Source organism: Epinephelus moara, chromosome 5 (assembly GCF_006386435.1).
Source record: "Epinephelus moara isolate mb chromosome 5, YSFRI_EMoa_1.0, whole genome shotgun sequence".
NCBI classification, from domain to species: domain Eukaryota; kingdom Metazoa; phylum Chordata; class Actinopteri; order Perciformes; family Serranidae; genus Epinephelus; species Epinephelus moara.
The window spans coordinates 40,022,469-40,043,188 of record NC_065510.1 but is presented as its reverse complement, the minus strand read 5'-3'; the positions used below and the strand labels follow the sequence as shown (position 1 = coordinate 40,043,188).

Here is a 20,720-nt window from a genome sequence, read left to right as displayed (position 1 = left end):
CTCATAGACAAGAGTTGTATTCATCTTCTCATCCAGCTCTCAGCAAAAGAAGAGAAAGTATTTCCATAAAGGAATATTTCCATACTGGAATCACAACCACCAAAATATTTACAGCTCAGGATGGAGTCATTATTCTTGTTGGCTCCATTAAGGGTAGTGGCTCCTTGAGGCTGTAACACGCAGGTTCATATTTAACACTAACAAGGAGGTCTCATTAAACAAAAATGAACAGATGTTAATCTGCAGAGAGTTCATCACAGAGCAGGGCTGTCACCGTAAAAGCTTCTATGTTCTCACTGGCCAGGGCATCTTTCACAGGAACAACCTTTACAAATTATTCATGGTTGTTTTTTCCAGAGGACAGAGGGGGGAAACAGAGTGCACACTGCATCCATACAAGATGCACAGCTGACGGGTGCTAATGTGAGTTAGTTACATAATCCCATTTCTAGAGATTCAGAGAAATCCTGACCTCTGATAGCTGTCTCGCTATGGAGAGCAGGGGCGGAGCCAGACGTTGTAAACTTTCAGGGCTCAGCCCAAACATAGGGGGGTCCTGGGGCATGCTCTCCACTTGGGAAAAACATGATAGTTGCCAGGAAAAAAATTATCCTGTAGAGCCTACACTCTGTTTTGTATCTAAATGTTCTTTAACTGTCTTCATCATTCTGAAACCATAACAATTAAATGTTGAGGATGAGAAATTTTCACTCACAAAAAAATATTGTCTGATGTTCCTATTTTTAAATAAATAACATAGGTAGGGTACGATTTCGGTGTTAACAGTATTGCTAATCTTGAAATCCATTTTTGCTATGCTATGCTGGAGTAGAGTTCACAGAATCGGCTACATTTGAATCCATGCCACAATTATCTGTCCTGCTGTCTTCAGTCTTCAATACTTTGTCTTCACTGCTGCTGAGGAAAGGTCTTGAATGGAAGCTGACAAAACCCACCTTCACAGGTAAATCTTTATGGTCTGTGTTTTCCCAGTAATATGGTTGAGATATTTCACTTGTTCGGGTTTAATGTCATCCGAGAATAATCTTGAAATCAGAAATATTAACTCAGCAATGTGACTTTAAGGTGTTTTATCATCAATGTACAGCATCATTCTTATCTAACACTGACACTGAGAAAACTATGAATGAGGAAGAGGTGATTGCACCTACCTCTAAGACTGTTACCATCCTATTTGGCATTTGTGGCTGATTCTTAGAAACTGACAGGTAAGTGCCACATGGATTAAAAAAAATATGAAATTACTTAATTTCAGAAAAAATACTGCAAGTCAACACCTCTCCTATCTTAATCTGGCCTCACTTTATCTACCCACGCAGATCTGGACCTGTCTTTATTTGTCCTGCTAAGGAAAAGCAGAAGTAGTCCTCACACTGAATTCTGCAGGGTCACAAAAAATAAATAATTAATTTTACAAAGACTACAAAGTCTTTGTTGGGTAAACATCCATGTGTACAAAAATGAGTCATACTGTATATAGCCCACAGACAAATAAAAAAACACCTTCAATTATCCCCAAAGATTTACTGTGCTCATGAAGGCAAATATTGTCCTAAAAAAGAAGAAAATAACATTATGTGTTTCTGATATGCATGCAGTGGTGCCCCCAGATTTTTTTTATAGCAGTGGGGAGATGGAGCCACTGAGAATCTTGGGGTGGCACACCAAAACCAAAAGCCATGACTGAATTCAGGAATTTGATTATGCTGTCCAAGTATTTAGATTAGTTGAAAACTATGTCAATATGAGAGTTGAGGAATCGCATACTATACTTTGGTTTCTTATTTTGTAGTTAATGTTGCTGATAACCTGATGTGCATAGTCTAATATCTGTACAGTGCATTTTGAATTGTACAACAACCCTGTTTTAATGTGTTATGTAACTTTACATGTGTTAGGTGATTTATCAACCCGGTCTCACTCCGAAGTCGTCAAAATCTGGCGCTTGGGCAATGACTACAGGCATCAGACACATGAACAATGGCATGATATGCGGCCAGTCGTCATTATAGTTTAATGGCGCTCGGCAGTGTCAGGGGAAAACATGGCGGGACAACAGCGAAAGTAAAGGCAGCGGAAGTCCAAGTAGGGTTGGTGGGAGGGCTGGTGGATGAGTCCAACAACCACGGACTTTTACCCAGGCCGGTGCAACATGCTTTTGTTGCCTGAACTCAATGTGTATGTGTTGCAAAATGTAACCACGTGCGTTTGTTGTTGAAGGAAAAAAAATGTCAATTTGCGGGGTTGTACCGACATAGTGAGGAGTTTATTTTGAAAGGGACTGTATGCAAACTGTACATTTCCTGTGAAAACAGAAGTGTATGTAGAAAACAGACAATGCATGTATCAGGCTGAAGTTGATACAGCGTCCAAGAATGTCACCAACCAACGCACCCAGGGTACCTTGCACATTGTATCTCAATGTGGAAAATCCGGGACAAAACATCAATATGTGATGAGGTCTGAATAAGAAAGTGTTGGATTTTTTGTGTAGGAACAAACAAATGAACAAAATATTTCCTGGGAAAAAGCCTACACAAATGTAGGGGGGACTCATGGGTACCCATACAACACATTTTCATTCAGATATCTTGAGGTGAGAGTTCAAGGGCCCCCCTGTGAAAACTGCCATGCCAGTTGCTCCCAGCTGAACAAACTTTAGCCTAAATTTGGTGCATTATTTAGCCCCTTTCCCGACAAGCTTTGCCGACATGGTTGGTACCAATGGATGCCTCAGGTTGCCTCGTTTTTCAAGATATTGCTAGCAATCCTATCACCTGACTCCAACTTGGGGCGCCACTGCATGCATGGTAATGGATAATGGGTGTTAATCTGATCTTCTAAGGTGGAGTATTTTTGTCTGCACATGTAGCTGTTCATGTAGATGTTTGAAGACCTTGAGAGTAAATTCACTTTGCATTTGCTGTTTCCTGTCCCTGTAGGCCTTCTACATCATCATCCACCTCCTCTGCGTAGTTTACCTGCTCTCTGACCCCGCACATGGCATATCATGAATAGTGTCACTTATATAGGTATCTGCGTCAGTCTGTCTTTGTCGTTACTTTCCTCAGTGTCCGTCACCAGCTCCGAGCTTGTCCCACCGTGACAAAACAAAGTCACCGTTGTGTTCCCACTGTCCTCGCTTCCCCTGGTGGTCATGGCACAGGAGACGGCCAGCCTCACGTTGAGCGGGCTCTCCTGCTGCAGGTGTCCGGCCTCGTTGCTCGCCATCACCGTCTCCACTACTGCGCTCACCGCGGCGCAGCAGCCTCCTCCGCGGCAGCGCAACAGGCGCAGGAATGCGTCTCTGAAGTCCGCGTTAAACGCATAGATGACCGGGTTAAGGGATGAGTTGCTCCAGCCGATCCACACGAACACATCGAAGGTTTTCTCGCTGACGCAGTGAGGACCCCGCTGGGCCCCCGGTGCCCCTGGTCCGGGACAGAAGGGCAGAGCGCAGTTCAGGACAAAGAATGGCAACCAGCAGCAGACAAAAACACCCATGATGATGCTCAGAGTTTTGAGGACTTTGGTCTCTTTTCTGATGGAGACTGTGAGCTCCCGATTAGAGCGCTGAGAATCAGGATGAAGATCGATTTGAGACTGATATGAGCTGGCACCGATTTCCGTGCACAGGTGAGGATATAGTTCAGGTGCGTCCAAGCGGCAACTCTGCGCGTGCACCGCCGCCCGCTCCAGGGAGGATATCATCCGGATCTGCATCTGGGCTATCCGGTAGATACGGGTATATGTGACTATCATGATAGCCACGGGGATGTAGAAGCTAATGAGGGACGAGGAGATGGCATAAGTGCGGCTCAGGCTGGAGTCACAGCTCCCATCAACACTCTTATCGTGAAGCGCCAAATCCTCCCCAGCCGGATCATCCATCTCCGCCCGGTGCCAGTTCAGCTGCACGGGAACAAAGGAAATGATCACGGACACTGTCCAGGTCACGCCGATCATAACAGACGCTACCTTCCTGTTCATACTCCTCTCGTAGAGAAAAGGGCTGGAGATGGCCCAGTATCGGTCCACACTAATGACGCACAGGTTGAGGATGGAGGCCGTGGAGCACATGATGTCGCAGGCCAGCCAGGTCTTACAGAACCCTCCAAACGGCCAGAAACCAGCCACCTCAGCCACAGCTTTCCACGGCATCACCAGCACGGCGACCAGGAGGTCTGACAGAGCCAGGGACACGATGAAGATGTTGGTTACTTTGGCGCGCAGGTGCCGGAAGCGACAAACGGCTGCGCACACCGTGAAGTTGCCGAAAAGCGTCCAAATGATAAGCAGCGCCAGGATGCAGCCCGTTAAAGCTCTGTGCGCCGGTAACTCCTCCCGACTGCCAGCTCCTACCGGTACCAAGCCGGTTGTGTTATTCATTGCCTGATCCTGCGCTCGGCCATATGTCAAACAAAAAAGACAAGAAAAACATCCATTCGTACAAATAACAGAGAAAAAGTAGTCAGGCAAAAGAGTCGCTCTGAGTGGAGAGCGCGCGTCCTGCTCCAGTCGGACTGATCTGTGTTGCTGCTCCGAGCGCAGAGCAGATTTACTGGGGACCACATGCACCACCAGCTGGTACTGTATTTACTGCTGACAACACAACGGAGACGCGCGGCGCAAAGAGAAGGTTGACATGTCAGGCAATTTTAAATTATATTCATTTACTTTAGTTCAGAATTACTTTTACTTTTCGTTGTCCAATTTCTCCAGTTTTCCTCTAAATACGTGCCATTAGTGGTCCTGTTGGGACTGAGCTGCTTATGTTGGCGGCATCAGATCACAATAATAAGTTTATTTACACAGCACCTTTTTCAGCTCTGTGATTACAAAGGCCTACAAACAGGCAAAAGTAAAAGTACTGAAAATAATATAAAATAAGATAGACTAAACAAATACAACAGATAATATATTTAACAACTAGAGAAACACTTGGGAGTAACACTAAGATAAAACAAGGACAGCAAATCCATCTGTTCATATATTTACCTAAGATTTACTGAATATAAATGTCACAGGGTGTGAGTGGAGCTAAACAGGCTTATTTAGTCACAAATGATGGCTCATCCCAAAGGATGTCATCCATCACGCATCACTACCCTTCCACTGACTCTCTCCCAGCCACCTGGTACACTGGAATGATTGTGAACAACAAATATTCAACTTATTCATCTATGTTTTAGAAAATATGGGTTATTATTTCACTGAGTCCATTCCCTGAATTTATATTTGTGGACATATTATTGTAATATGACCTATGATAATCCTGTTGTATTCTAAACTGCTTGCCATGCAGTACTTTGTATTTCTAACTCTGTAACGTTTGTATTTCTAAAAGCAATTCAACCATCCAAGGAAGGGCAGTTATGGCAATACGTCACAAAACAAGACACAACAGGACAGAAGAAACAAACGTGAACATTTAACACATACACAAAATAAAAACAATAACACGCATGTTTGTGTGTTTCCATCGCCGCAGCTCTTTCTCATTATTAATTATAGTGTAAAGTTACATGTGGCCATAATTTATTTTGTCCAGTATGATTTTGTTGGAGGCTATAAGCTGTTTGCTTCATTGCTACTGAGTCCATAATATTCTTTGAGCCAGTCTCTGTTTGCAATGCAGATGTATTATGGCACTGTGCTTGCTTCAGCCCATGTGCCAGAAGAAAGAATTGGCATTGTATGTTTCTGTAAACCACAACCAATTCCATTTGTACGTTAGAGGATATCAACAGTGACGTAGTATATATGAGCTTCCAAACTTTAGTTTGTTTTTAGTGACCCATCATTGTTTCTGTAACAGAGATAGTGCTGTAAAAAGCAGCTGTTTTTTTTACTGATCATCGGGGGTATTTCCAGTCTTGGTTGTGCAAACAAAAGTGTATTTTTTTAAGCCCAAACATTATGTTTTCTTGACCATAACCATTTCTTATGCCTAGACTTGACAAGTTAACTACAGCATTGTTAAAATGTAAAATTGTGTATCCCTTACATAATAATGTAAAAAGTTAATCCATAGGCTATCCATGGTTTGCAGAAACATACAATGCCATTTTTTCTGGCATTTTTACTTCACATTCTCAAGTTTACCTAATGAAAAAGTGTACAAATAAATTTCATGAGAACATTTATCTGCAGGAGAAAAAAAAACTGGCCTGATGTCAGAGTAATTTATAATTGATCTTATTCTTTATTTTTTCAGCTCATTTCATTTAGACTTCAAATGTGTCATATTTCTTATAAACTCACAAAGGCACATGAGTACATGCAAAGTTGGCAATACATTTTTGCACTTTGTGGTGTCTTTCTCCCCTTTTAGGAAGCCATAATCTTCCCCACATCATCATCATTTTCCTCTGGGGTTTCTAGCAGACAGGTTTCAACCAAGGCTCTCATCACAAGGTAGGGGTCACAGTTGGCAGCAGGACGTCTGTCCTCAAAGTACCCACAGCCCATCTGACTGACATGACCTGGGATGCGAACACTAACAGCACGAGAGGATACAGCTGTAGAGAAGTAATGGAAATCGGAGGTAGTGCTCTGATTGTTGAGGCGTCTCATGTTGTCAGCACCATTGTGCGAATCGTAGACACGGAGGTGCTGAGAGTGACGCTTGCTGAGCCTTTTGATTGCCTCTTCGATGTACCTGTAATTTCATAGAGAACAGGGTTTTTTATCCATATATTTTTAAATGTCTACTTGCACAGGAGCACAGGATAGGTGTATTTTGGATAATGGCAGTGGGTCACTCAGTGGTCTAAACTTACTGAAGCCCCCCTTCGCTCCTCATCTCTTTGGTGCTGAAATTGATGTGACAGCCTGATGTAGCAGTGTTTCCCTCGATAGGTTGAGCATCAAAGGAGGCAACAACCCCAAAGTCTTCACAGACACGGTGCAGAATGTAACGGGCCATCCAGAGATGATCCCCCATTTCAATCCCCTCACATGGGCCGACCTGGAACTCCCACTTATAAGACAAAACACCAATCACAGAGACCAGAGGAGACATCTGAGTATTTACGACCACAGTTTCTTGTGCTCTGAAAGTCAGCTGGTTTGTGTCAAACCAAACAAGCATGTTCTTGTAAGTGTTGTGTGTAAATGATAGTGTGACCTTGAATAATGTGTGTATTTGATGATTTACCATGTTGATTTAGACAGGACAGGCAGGGACAGAGAGAGGGAAGTTACATGCAAAAGAAGGACCCTTGTAAAATCAAACCAGGGATGTTGCAGTTTTATAGTGCACATCTTAACCCCTGGACTGCCATACACCCAATAAAGTTATGTTGTACTGCATTATATGAAGCTGACGTGATTAAATTGGGGTCTTTGTTGACCTACAAAGTTTGATTAGTCTGTCTACTACTGTCAGCTATGAATGTAAAGATAAATTCAGATGACGGAAATCTCATATGGTCTCTGAAAACAGGAATTAAACTATGTCATCTCATAATTACATAATTATTGACATGATATTCCTCATTGGGGTCCAGGCTGGTTTGGGAGTTAGTCAGACCTGAATAAACTCATCACAAATCATATTTTACCTTTTAAGTTTTATCTAATCACTCAGTTTAAAGCTCCCATATTGTGAAGAGTTAGATTTCCATGTCTTTTTATATATATAAAGGAGGTACAGGTGCTATATAAATACTACGAAAGTATCAAATTGCTCAATCCACAGAGAAATGCACACAGCCCATATTCAGAAACTGTGCCTTTAAATGAGCTGTCAGGACTTCTGTGAAATTGTGATGTCACAACTATACTACATAAAGCTAGAAACTGCTGCTACAGCTGCATTTGCATTTGTCTTTTTGGCCACTTGGGGTCAACCTCTGCAACAAGTTAAAAATCATACATGTTTGACATACATCATCTTATAAAGTTTAATGTGTTAACAAAACTAGTGAGACATCCAGTCGACACTTTGATGTATTTAGTTGCATGTTTCCATCCTCTTGGCAAATGTAAGTCCAATATTCACTTTTATTTTGCTCTGGTTTGGTCTCCACCAATTACTGAGTGAAATATTACTCAATATTTAGCTGCTAAATGCTTCACTGTGTGTCACTGTATGTGACATGCAGTGGGTTTATCGCTGCTCTTTTGGCTACATTTGCAAACTGTAAAACAGTTAATGAATTTGGTTTTTCAAAAACCTGTCTGATGATCTTCTCTTACCTGGGAGGCTAGTGCTTCCGCATTGGTGCCACAGATCTTCACACCAGCGTACAGACAGGCTCTACAGTGACAGATGCAAATGTCTCTTCCATACACCTTGTTAATGCCCACAGCACAATGCGCTGGCAATAAAACCAACACAAAACAAAATTTGATGAGAAAACAGTCACAATTAAAAATGAATTTATGAATTTGAACTGTTACTAAAAATATTACATAAATCATTTTAAACTATAAAAATAAATTGCACATTTGTCAAGATACAGTATGTTATGCTAGTTTCCCTTCTCTGCTCCTCTTTCTCAGGCCTCTGCTCGAAAATTACAGACCCTTAATAAAAGCATATTTCTCAGCAACTACAAGGTCTGTATAAATAACCTTGGTCTAGAACTACAGGTAACACTTTGTAGCTTAACTGAGAGGTGTAAGCATCAGTATAGATGCTACTGGGTAAGATCAAATGAAGAAATAAAACAGGATAAATTAAAGATTTCATCCTCGCCTGACGAAACTTTTAGAGTGAATATTTTTTTGAAATTATGTAGTAGCAGCCCAGAACTCTTGAAATTCATACAACATCTGTTCTGATCCTGTGCATAGGCAGATGCTTATAAATGAAGCAGAGCACATTCAGAGAGGATTTTGTGGAGAAAATCTTAGGCAAGCTCTTTAAATTGGCCTTTTTAGGTACATTTGTGCCCCTTATTTGGCTTAAGTAGTTAAGTTAGTAAACAGCAACAACAGTTTTTGGCTTTATTTCAAAAACTCAATTAGTCCGACCTCTATACATGTTCCCATTTATAGAAACCCTTGGGTTTGGGTGAAATGACACTTTAATAAGGTCATGGCAAGGTCACAACAAGAGACTGATTATCAGAGCACATTAGCACTGATAAACCAGCAGACAGAGCCATTAGACCATCAAAAGAAGGCCAGTCCCTTTAAATTTTAGCATTTCTAGCAGATTTATGCAACCAGGAACCAATTTCAGTCCACAAAATAAGCGAAGATAAGACACAAACTGTTGTTGTATATGTGCAAAGGGGAGTTTGTTTTTTTGTGTGTTGCTTTGACAATCAGTGCCACGACTTCATGCTGCACAGTGCTGCACGTTACTTTAGTGTCTAAGGATTCTTTTAAGGGGTCATTTGTGTGGATAGTGTGAAGTAAAAGCTATGTGGAGTGTTGTTATGCTACTGTGCATAATGTTTAGTTTTTAGTAAAGTTTGTAATGCACGTATGAAGTCTGGAACAGTAATTGAGGTGTGGTTTAGGGGGAAGTGGCTAGCTGTTTGAGCTTCTCCAGATTAAAACAGTATGCAGCATAATCGTGTCCTCATGTGTTCAAGTGCCCTGTGAAGCGTAATTAAGGTACAAAGTGGTGCTTCCCGCACTGGCGGGGGCTCTCAGGAGGAACTTTATCACACCTCTTCTTGGACATCCCTGGGGAGGCCAACCAAAGGGCTTTCCATCCAAACCAAACAGTGTGTACTCCTGTTCCATCCCGAACCAGGGCTGAAATTCTCTAACTTCCTCCATAACTTTAGCACTCTGTGAACGCTGATTACTTTCTGTGTGGAAAAAGTAAAACAAAAGTTTAAAATTAGTAGGCGCACCACACCAAAATGTGGGTCTCATTTATGTCAAAAAATCTTAAAAAACTGGCTGCTTTTGAGTTCTCAGTCAGTACTTTAGTGTAATACCTTTTGGCACATGGTTGCTGTCAAGCACTTCACACAGAACCAGTTTATCAGGGTCAAGAGTGAACGGATCTCGAAACATTCTGACAGGGACTAAAGTGACTTCACTAAAGTGATGCCCAATAGCCCAGACAGTAGTCCATTCTGGGATATCTGCCAAGGATTTACAGTCAACACATGGTCACATGAAACAGCAGCACATTGGGAACAATATTGATCAACAATGCTACATAAAGCCCTCTAAAAGTAACTACAAGGACAACAAAGTGACAGTCAGTGTCCATTCCTCTACTTTACCTTTGATTCCTGTTGGTTCTTTGTTCAGAATCCTGGTTTTACATTGTAGATTTTCTCCAGCATTATCAATCCAAACATATGTCACTTGGCACTCTGCACCTTTGGCAAGAGACATGTAGTGCTTCTTGACTGTCTTGTGAAGGCGGAGGCTCTCAGACAGGTCAGACATGATGATTTTTTCCAGAGTGAAAAAAAAATGTGTCTCGTGTAGCACTCCGTGAAGTACGCAAGCTGAAATATCAGCTTGTGCAGTGCAGGTAAGAAAAGGTATTTAAATGCCAATGAACACAGTGATCTTGTAGTCAAACAACTTTTACTAGTGTATCAAAAATACACACACAGGTCACAGAGTCCAAAGACAAAGACAAAGTTTCACAAGCTTATTTATACTTACAGTCACACCCTTCATAGCTGTCTATTCAAGAATTTGATAGTCAATAACTAATGCAAACATGGTGTTATGCCTGTCTAGACCGGCCCCACTCTTTTCTTCGCTTCACTTTTCAACACATAGCAGTGACTTATCACTGTGTAAGCATTTATAATAGTGATGTATTTCATAAATTACACTCACCTTTGTAAAAACATAATGCACATTAATGCACAAATACTGTCATATTTTCTCCTATATTCTCATCCTTGATTAATTTATAAATCACACAATAAAGAATTCTATGATTTCTAATCTACGTTTTTCATGTGTAATGAGATGTGTTTGCTGGTGTCTAGTTTTTTTGTCAGTTATTCGTAAATCTTCTACTGTAAATATCACTTTAAAATCGGCTTTGAGCAAACACTCTGCCCTGCAGCCTGTGTTGTCAGCCCCTCTTTTTATCGGGAGTGGCAATCAGTGGGTTTTTACCCCACAGTAGAGATCACCTCTCAGGATGGCCTGGTCTGAACCTTGCTGCTTCAACTGTTCTCAGATTCATGTTGCTGGTCCCTGAGACTGCCTGGTGCCTTCCTACAGTGGCTGGCGTGGATCCACGTGGCTCTCTCAGTGATCTTCACTGCAGAGTTGGTCACCAGTAGCACCTGGAATGGGCTGACCCAGGGGGCTTTCATCAGTTTCACCTCTTGCAGTTCTTCACCACCACCCTGTCTCCTGGATGCAGCGAGCGCAGTGGTCGCTGCAGCACTGTTCTTTTTGTCAGTGAAAATGGTGACAGTAAGTATTTGCTAATGTCCTTTATTTCATGACTGAATCGTAACGAGAACTGTTAACTGGAGACCATTTTGTGATGAAATCAATCCAGCCACAATACAGCAATCCACGACTGAATACAAATGTGGGCTAGGGTGTAAAGTAAGGGCATCAACAGCCCCTTCCCTACTTTCTACCTCCCTGCTTACAGCACCCTTGCTTGTACCACACCCATCTTTAAACTGTCGCTGTGATCTCAGCTACACACCTGTAAAGTTTCACAACTGCATCTTACATCTTGGCATAATATTTGTGCCATTCATATTTCCAAGTTCACATCATCATATGCGTGTGTGTGTGCATGTGTGTATATGTGTGTGTTTAACTCACTCTCTTGTGTGTCTGTGTGTTTTTCCTAATCCTCTTCCAGTCCCTTCATGTCTCTCCTGAGTTGCCAGGCTCCCCCCTCCCTCTGCCACCCTTCCTCTCTCTTGCTATGGTACTCTGTTCCTTGGTTGGCTTCTCTGTCTTTTACCCAGTGATCATATTTCCCACAGTGGTAGTGAGTCTCCAATGAATTCTTCAAAAAAAGCCATCCTTGAAATCTGCTCCATCTCTCTGTCCTCCCTCTGCCACACGACTATGATGTATTTTCTGCTCAGGAGCCGACAGTTGAGCCATCGGAGTCTACTTTTCAGCATTACCAACCACAAGTATCTTTATTTCTCCTGTAGCTGAGCAATGTGCTCCTCCAGCTTCTGAAGGGAGCGACCTCTACCTTCCCTTCTGTGCAATCTTGCTGACATAGGCCGTTTGGTTGGAGCATCCAAATCATCAGGCAGAAGAGCATGGTCTCACTCCAAAGTCGTCATAATCCGGGGCTTGGGCAGTGACTTGCGGGGTCAGAAACCAACTCAGCATGATACATGGCTGGTTGCCGTTATAGTTTAACAGTGCCCGGAGGTGTCAGGGGAAAATCAGGCGGGACGAGGACGAAAATTAAGGCAGTGGAAGTCCAAGTGGGGCGGGCAGGAGGGCTGGTGAATGGGTCCAACAAACTCTGACCTTCGCCCGAGAGAGTGGTGTTGGCGTCCCATAAGATTCTAAAGCCAAACCCTGTTCTTTTTTTCTAAACCTAACCACTTCCTTTTGTTGCTTAAACCTAACCATTTGTGTTTGTTTTTGAACGGGAAAAAAGGTAAATTTGCTGTGTTGTACTGATGTAGTGGATTTATTTTGAAAGAGACTGTATGTAAATATAAATCAATGCACCCAGGGTACCTTGTGCGTCGTATCTGGACGTGGAAAGTCCATGACCAAAATGTCAATATGTGACGAGGTCGGAGTGAGAATGTGCAGGGCAGAAGCAGGGTCGGACGCAGCCAGCCAAGACGCCTCGGGTTGCACTGTCACAGGCAGTCTAAGCCATCACCCATGTGCTGTTTCAGGAAGGACACAGTGAGAGAGAACATTTTCCCTGTGTAGAGCATAGCACACAGTTTTTAGTTTATCCTGCCCCTTTGCTATACCTATTTCTCCCACCAAAAGATTTCAAGTAACATGCTTTTTCTTTGTTTCTATCTTTCTTTTTTTTGGTTTTAGCACTTTTAATACTTTCTCAGTTTCTCTAACCGAGACTAAAGCTGCTATTGGCTGAAAACCTACATTTCTCTCGTAATTTAAAATCTGCACATCCAGTCTCTATGCGTATCACACATAATCTTTGCACAATTTCAATTTTAGACCCCTTTAGTTTACTTTGATTCGTTCCCAAATCAAATCAAATCAAATCAAACTTTATTTATATAGCGCTTTACATACATAAAAATGCAACACAAAGTGCTTCACAAGATAAAAAAAACAAAAAAAAAACAATGAAAACCCACCCCTCCCACCCCCCACATATAACACACACACACACACTCACACACACACACTCACACACTAACTGTCAGTGTAGTAACATGATGAACAGTTGTAAGTGACAGGAATTACCAGCACTTCGAGATATCTGTGATGCCTCATACAATGTCTTTTCTCCTTTTTCTTTGATAGTCCAACAAGTATTTCTCATTATCAGTCCCGCTAATATTTTAACCACCCCAGTTAGTTGTTATTTGATTAATGCATCCCAGACATTCATTAATAAGCTCATCAACCCTGTGGCGAGTAGTACCCATCAGGCCTTTATCATCAATATCTGCGTCCTCACCTTCTCAGTTCTTTCATCCCTCAGATTGCCATGTTTAATAAATCTGTAATGCACGTCTGATTCAGGCGCCCCTCTTTTTATCCCCTCACGACCTCTCCTAGGATGAGACCCAGTCTCTGGCTGAGCACATTTTTACTTGTCAGCATGTTTCAGGGAATCCTCAAGTCAGGCATCCCGTACCAGCCCTAAGCTGTCGTGCTCACTTAAATCTCAGCTTGCGTAGTGCAGCTGAGATGAGTGAGGTGTACATTGCACATTCTTTATACACTTTTATTTATACTTTGTACTGTGAACCTCAGTTAGTTCCTTTCCACATATAACTAACTATTTCTTTTAAAAAGTACACCGCTCTTTCATTATCATTGAGATATATTGTACATATATTTTCAAGGTATTTTTCATAGTATTGTTCAGACAACATACTGATATGACACCACACTCCAAATTTAATACCCACTCTTCCCACAACTCGCTCTCTCTGTCACACACACACACACACGCACACACAGGACATGCTGCAGGATTAAAGCAGACTTTTTGGTCGGGGCCAGAACCAGATGGCTCAGCTGAAGTTGGAGCACCGGTGAGGGACACTAAAATAGCACTCAAGTAATATTTGATCTTTATTAATGGCAACAGGGTTTTGTTTGAATACAGATTTAGATGATGGAGACAGAGACAGAGAGTCCGAAGCAGAGGGCGGGGAGTTGATAATCAGATTATCTCCATCATTTTGGAGAGTTTGTACTATTTTGGTGCATTTGCTGATTTAGGACACAATGGAATTAAATCCATTTGTTGAAATGAAATGCTTTCATGTTAATTTCCTTTCATTTTCCAACTGTGAGTTAATGGTTGAATCTAATAATAATTCTCAGTCATAACATATTGAACCTTTACATTCCTGAATAATTAGTAGTTAGTAAGGTCATAATATACATATGCATAAAAAAGCTACTGTTATAATGAATGCATTTGTCCTGTAAAATAATAAATCCACTATAGAAATCTTCATGTTGTTACTGTATACAGCAGGGAGCTCCAACACTCTCTAAAGCTGCGTTTAGTCCCATCAGTCCCATTTCCTGCATATATCCAGTCACAGTTGTCACTGTGCTGTGTCTCTCTGCAGATTTCTTCTCCATTGTCATGTTGCACGGCTCTGAACACTTTTTTCCGCACTGCTTTTTCAACAGAGAAATTTCTCTGTCGCACTTTTCCCTCTCCCTCCGCAGGTCCTCCTCCACCTGTCTCTTGAGATTGTCTTTGATCGCTTTTTGTTGCTCAACTTTCATCCTGATGAGTCTTAGCTCCTGCATGAGGGCCATGGTTCTCCTTTTCTCCGCTCTCTGGTTCTCCATCTGTATGTCCCTTTCTCTCTGGTTCTCCTCCCTCTCACGTCTGAGCAGGTTCTCCATTTGCTTTTTCCTGTCCTCCTCCTTCCTGATCTGATCCTCCAAGCTCTGGGTGAGTTTATCCAGCTCTTTCTGCAAAGCGTCTCTCTTCATTTCCTCACTCTGCCTCATGGCATGCTCTTTCTGTGTTTGCTTCAGTTCCCTCTCTTTCTCCTTCTTTTCATTTTCTATTCTGTCCTTTTGGATCTTCTCCTCCATCTCTCTTCTTATTTTCTCTTCCCGCTCCGCCTGCTCCTCCAGCTTTTTCATAACTTTGTCAAGCTTTTCTTGGAGAGCATCCCTCTTTTCCTCCTCCTCTCTACGTATCTCCATCACTCTCACCATCTCTTGTATCCGCCTCTCCTTCTCCTTCTTGTCACTCTCCTCCATCTCTCGTCGAAAGGCCTCCTCCCGATCTCTTGCCAGTTTCTCCTCTTCCTCCTTCTTCAGCTCTTGTTTTTTCCTCAGCTCCTCCATCTCCCTCTTGTTTTTTTGCTGAACCATCTCTAGCTTTTGTTCATACAACTCTTGTATTTCTGCCTCTTGCTTCTTTTTTAAAAGCTCCTCCTTCTCATTCAGCAGCCTCCACTCCTCCTGCAGCTCCTGAGCTAGGTCCTCCTCTGCTTTCTGGAGCATCTTAATGCTGTAGAACATTCCTGCATTTCCCTGCATCATGCTGTCCACTAAAGCAAGCAGCTCATATACCTGCTCCTTGTTCTTGATGCTTTGGTTGTTGAAGACACAGTACCTGCCCCCACATCCGGCCACCAGATCAGCCAGATCCTTGCACCCGTCGATCAGACACTGCTTCACTGATGTCCCTTCTTCCAGAAGGTCTCCATGGGTAAAAACCACCACAGAGAAATTCAAAGCATCAGAAGCCATTGCCTGTTTGATCTGCCGCACCACCTCCTTCTCCTCCTGAGTGAATCTCCCAATCCGAATAACAAGAAGGAGCACATGGGGCCCTGGGTATAGGAGGCTAACACTCCTCCTCAACTCCTTCTGAACCTCCTGTGGAGTCTGAGAAGTGTCCAGAAGCCCCGGAGTGTCCAGGAGTGTCAGGCGTCGCCCACGAAATTCTCCAGAGACCCTGCGACAGCGTTGGGTGACAGAGGAGCTGCCAACCTTTGACTCAAAGACCTTACGGCCCAAGATGGAGTTGGCAGTAGAGCTTTTTCCGCTGCCAGTCTTCCCAAGCAAAACCAGTCTCATGTCAGGGTAGGGTGATGGTGGCTTCTTGCCTGAGGAGATGAAAAAGAAGAAGGGTTATGGTCAGATGAAAGAGAGAGAGGATAGGATATATTCAAAAGAAATGAACATAAATCCCAACTTACCTGCACAGCTGATGGAAGACAGCTGCTTGCCAATGGATGACATGCTGTTTCTGGTCACTTGCCTCCATAAACTGAGAACAATAGAGAACAGTAGCTCACTATATAGATCCCAACGTACTGGGTGTGTCTGACCCTATGACATGTTAAACCCCTCTGAACTCTAACCATTGCCATCACCATGTTTTTCAAATATCAGTCTGGAGAAAACAACGCAATAGTCCGTCTCTGAAACACTCAGCACAGCAGATCTTATCTCTGAGTATACACAGTCCAGCAAGAGGTCATGGTCCAGCTGAGGCAAAAACCTGGGAAGCAGGCTGAGATATTGTACATCAGTGTGATCAAAGACCAAGAGTAGAGTCATTTGATTGTTCAGTCGCTATCTTTAAAGTGAGCTGATGAGTTGTCACTTAGGAACCACCAGGGATCAATAAACTCAGTTGCCAGAAGAAAATGCTGACAATGTAAGTTTCTGAAAACCACAGATAATTGTATGCTTCATACATATCATATCAATGTTGTATAGCTGACTTTGTGACTGGCATGTGAAAGGGATGGTGGATGGCATTTTACTTAGGCGAAATGGCCGCCAAGCTGAAGATCAGTGCAAACCACTGTTTGAGACTAACAACAAACAATATTGGCAGCATTTCCAGCAGCAAGTGTGCCACCAAAACCAGTGTTTTTTAGCAAGATATCTGCATTACTAGTTGTGACTGTGCCACCAAAACCAGGTGTTTTTTAGCGAGACATTGGCAGCATTTCCAGCCATGATTGTGCCACAAAACAGGGTGTTTTTAGCAAGATGTAGGCAGCATTTCCAGTGGTAACTGTGCCACCAAAACTGGGTGTTTGTTAGCGAGACACCAGCAGCCTTTCCTGCAGCAACTGCACCAACAAAAACGGAGTGCTTTTTAGCAAGATGCCGGCGGCTTTTCCACCGATTGTGCTGCCAAAAGTGACAAGACATTGACAGCATTTACAGTGGTGATTGTGCCATCAAAAACACTTGTTTGTTTTAGCGAGACACCGGCAGCATTTCCAGCAGTGATTGTGCCACCAAAATGGGTGTTTTTTAGCAAGATTTGAGCAGCATTTCTAGCAGTGCTTGCTCCTCCAAAATCCGCTGTTTTTTTTTTTTAGCACTTCAGCAGCATTTCCAGCTATGATTATGCCACCAAAACTGGGTAATTTAAGCCGAAACAAGATCTTTTCCTAACCATAGCCCAGTAGTTTTAGTGCTTTTACATAACCACACATTAACTACAGCGCTGTTGAAACATAAAGAAACATATCCATCTTACAACAGTGAACAAGTGTTACATATCCATGGTTTCCAGAAACATAAAATGCAAACTTTTATTCTGTCGAGTGGGATGATAACCTATAGACACCCTCCTGTCAGTGTCACACAGACTGACCAAACTGTCTAACGACAAAATAGTACTGAGAATCTACAGCCATGACAGCAGCTCTGCGAGGCTTGACTCAGGCACAACAGTGAATTGAGCTAAAAGCTGATGTCAGCATGCTAAAATGCTAACAATGACAACACTGTTATGCTGGCTTTAAGAAGGTTTAACGTTCACCACCTTAGTTAGCATGCTAATATTTGCTTATTGGCAGTAAAGCCAAAGTACAACTGCGGTCGATGGGAATGTCATTAGTTTGCAGCTATTTGGCCACAAACCAAAGTATTGGACAAATTGAAATTTGGCTTGAAGGCGGTGCTTGTGGGAAAATCAGAAGAATACCAAACATATTACAATTATTTTTTTACATTAAAGTGTGTAAAAACTGACCGACAAACCAACATGTATTTAATAACATACATGGTGTTAGTACCACATCTCCAGTTGCACAACACTTAAACTGTGACTTCATGCAGATACAAATACACAGTGTGTATTTGTTTACAAACTCCAGGTTAGTGTGTGCGATGTCATCTATCAGACAAGTTATTGACTATTGCTATCATGATGTGGTGCTGAGACGTCAGACAGAGTGGTGTCAAATCTTTTTGCACCTGAGTTGAAATGGATGATTGTGTTACTATTATTGTTATTATTTTCTTTTGTTTCTTTAATAATTATATCTATTTAAAAACTGCCTAATGAAAGACATTCAGTGAGTCGGGGAGGCTTCTGGAGTCTGTAACTGAGAACACCAATTATATACAGAGTAGAATTACCTTTAGCCTGAGTCTGGTATATTTCTGAATGTTTTCTGATGTTATTTATTAGTAAATTAGGAATTACATCACAAATATCACATCACATTTTTGTTTTATTGAGGTTATCATCACTAAGGCTCTTATTTACCCATTTTTGTTTGTCCATCACATACAAATCTTAACTACTATCATAGTAATTCATTGTTTCTGCAGTGAAGATGTGGATAAGCAGTGGCCCAAACGAGCTTTGTCCTGCAGAATAAATGTAACCTCTAAATCTGTTCTTATGTAGTTCATGTGCTTTTTTTCACCAATTTTTTGAACTATTGTACTGGTACACCTTGTAGCCATTAAGAGCATCTGATAATACTTAACGGATTCTCTGTATTTTATGTCTTTTAAAATCTTTAAGCTGTCTATTTGTCACTTTCTAATTGAAGAACTCACACATTCAGGTTTTCTGGTAACTGAAACCTCTATGATCATATCTGCCCTCTAGAGGCTCTTGGAGGAATGAAAATGTCTAAAGGAACTTAGCTGTGGTTCATTTGCTGAGCCTCATGTCTGTCACACTGTGTGTATGTGTGTGAGTGTCTTCTACTGTATGATTGCAATTTTTTAGATAGATAGATAGATAGATAGATAGATAGATAGATAGATAGATAGATTACTTTCAAGGCACTTCATGGTCTCTCTCCCAGCTATATCTCTGATCTTCTAGCACCGTATACACCAGGACATACTTTCAGGTCCTCGGGCAGAGGTCTTTTGTATGTTCCAGAGGTCTGGCTGAAAACTGAGGGGGACAGAGAGTTTGCTGTCTTTATGTCTGCTCAATGTTTGCTGGCCTCAAGGCTCAGGAAAAATCTCTCTGAGGAAATCAGGTCAGTTGAGTCAGTTTTAAATCCCTTTTCAAACATACTTTTATTGGAAAGTCTTTCCTGGTTTTAATTTAGTTTTAAGTTAATATAAACTGTCTGTGTTTGTATCAGTTATTTTAAAAAGTGTTGTTTTCATGTCTTGTCTGTTTAAATTATTGACATGTAAAGTACTATGGAACTCTGTTTTGAAAAGCGCTTTATGATTATTATTATTATTATTATTATTATCATTATTATACATGCACAGAGATATGATGATGAGATCCTGATCCTGATCCTATTGTCATGCCATTCATCCGCTGTGAACATGTTTGGGATGCTCTGATCAGCACGTACGACAGTGTAACCTCATACAGCCATTGAAGAAGAGTGGGATGACATTCCACAGGACACATTCAACAACCTGACCGACTCTATGTGAAGATGTGTTGCACTGCATGAGGCAAATGGTGCTCTACCAGATACTGACTGGTTTTTCAAGATAAAACTGTACATTTTAGAGCAGCCTTTTATTATGACCATCCCAAGTCACACCTGCGTAGTAATGATGTAGTTTAATCAGCATCTTGATATTCAACACCTGTGGATGGATTATAAGTAATAAGTATTCAAGGATTTTGTGTGAGCTTTAACTGAAACAAAATGTATGTGTTCATATATATATATATATATATATATATATATATATATATATGTATATACTAGTCCATACCCATTGAGTACAGTATACCATACCATGACGTAGAATACCAAAAATTAGAAACAAAACAACATTGGGCCACAGGGGGAGCCACAGCGACCGGTCACATTTTAGCCATTTTTAAGCATTTTTCTGTTGTTATAGCGCCACCCAGTTGCCAATTAGAGTTCAATTTCTCCAGTCACCTTGAGGCATCCTGTTCTACATATCTACCAAGTATAGTAAAAATCAATATAGCGGTTAGGCCTACATAAGAAATTAGCTCTCTAGCGCCCCCATTTTGTTTGATGGGGTCAATAATGGAGGGATCCCCTCAGATTATGTGTGGTCATATGCCTACAAAGTTGCGTGGTGATCGGTGAAACCCTTGAGATGTTATACACCTTTATGTGATGAGCCACGCCCTCTGCAATATTCATTGCCTTATAGAAGCTCAGTTTTGTTTTGTTTTTTAAGATATTTTTTGAGGCAGTTTTAGCCTTTATTTGATAGGACAGACAAGCATGAAGGGAGGAGAGAGAGAGGGAGTGACATGCAGCAAAGGGCCACAGGCTGGAGTCGAACCTGGGCCGCTGCGGCAACAGCCTTATACATGGGGCGCCTGCTCTACCACTAAGCCACCAACGCCCCATAGAAGCTCAGTTTTAGTAAGTTTTCCA

The 20,720-nt window shown here is 41.8% G+C and overlaps 3 protein-coding genes across 3 annotated transcripts; all 3 read right to left on the bottom strand.

Moving 5' to 3' along the window:
* Nucleotides 1-2,310: 2,310 nt before the first annotated feature.
* On the bottom strand, nucleotides 2,311-4,197 carry LOC126390450 (D(1A) dopamine receptor-like). The gene has a single exon (XM_050044768.1). It carries the CDS (start codon nucleotides 4,180-4,182, stop codon nucleotides 3,046-3,048), a length of 1,137 nt encoding a protein of 378 aa, XP_049900725.1. The 5' UTR covers nucleotides 4,183-4,197; the 3' UTR covers nucleotides 2,311-3,045.
* A 2,106-nt stretch (nucleotides 4,198-6,303) lies between these two features.
* Nucleotides 6,304-10,389, bottom strand: LOC126390373 (glutamine synthetase-like). Its single transcript, XM_050044649.1, has 6 exons — nucleotides 10,221-10,389; nucleotides 9,927-10,076; nucleotides 9,651-9,794; nucleotides 8,224-8,345; nucleotides 6,804-7,003; nucleotides 6,304-6,682 (listed from the first exon to the last, which is right to left on the bottom strand). Exons 1-6 carry the CDS (start codon nucleotides 10,387-10,389, stop codon nucleotides 6,352-6,354), a joined length of 1,116 nt encoding a protein of 371 aa, XP_049900606.1. The 3' UTR covers nucleotides 6,304-6,351.
* A 2,878-nt stretch (nucleotides 10,390-13,267) lies between these two features.
* Nucleotides 13,268-16,458, bottom strand: LOC126390890 (uncharacterized). The gene is made up of 2 exons (XM_050045385.1): nucleotides 16,308-16,458; nucleotides 13,268-16,214 (listed from the first exon to the last, which is right to left on the bottom strand). Exons 1-2 carry the CDS (start codon nucleotides 16,348-16,350, stop codon nucleotides 14,596-14,598), a joined length of 1,662 nt encoding a protein of 553 aa, XP_049901342.1. The 5' UTR covers nucleotides 16,351-16,458; the 3' UTR covers nucleotides 13,268-14,595.
* Between the last annotated feature and the right edge of the window lie 4,262 nt (nucleotides 16,459-20,720).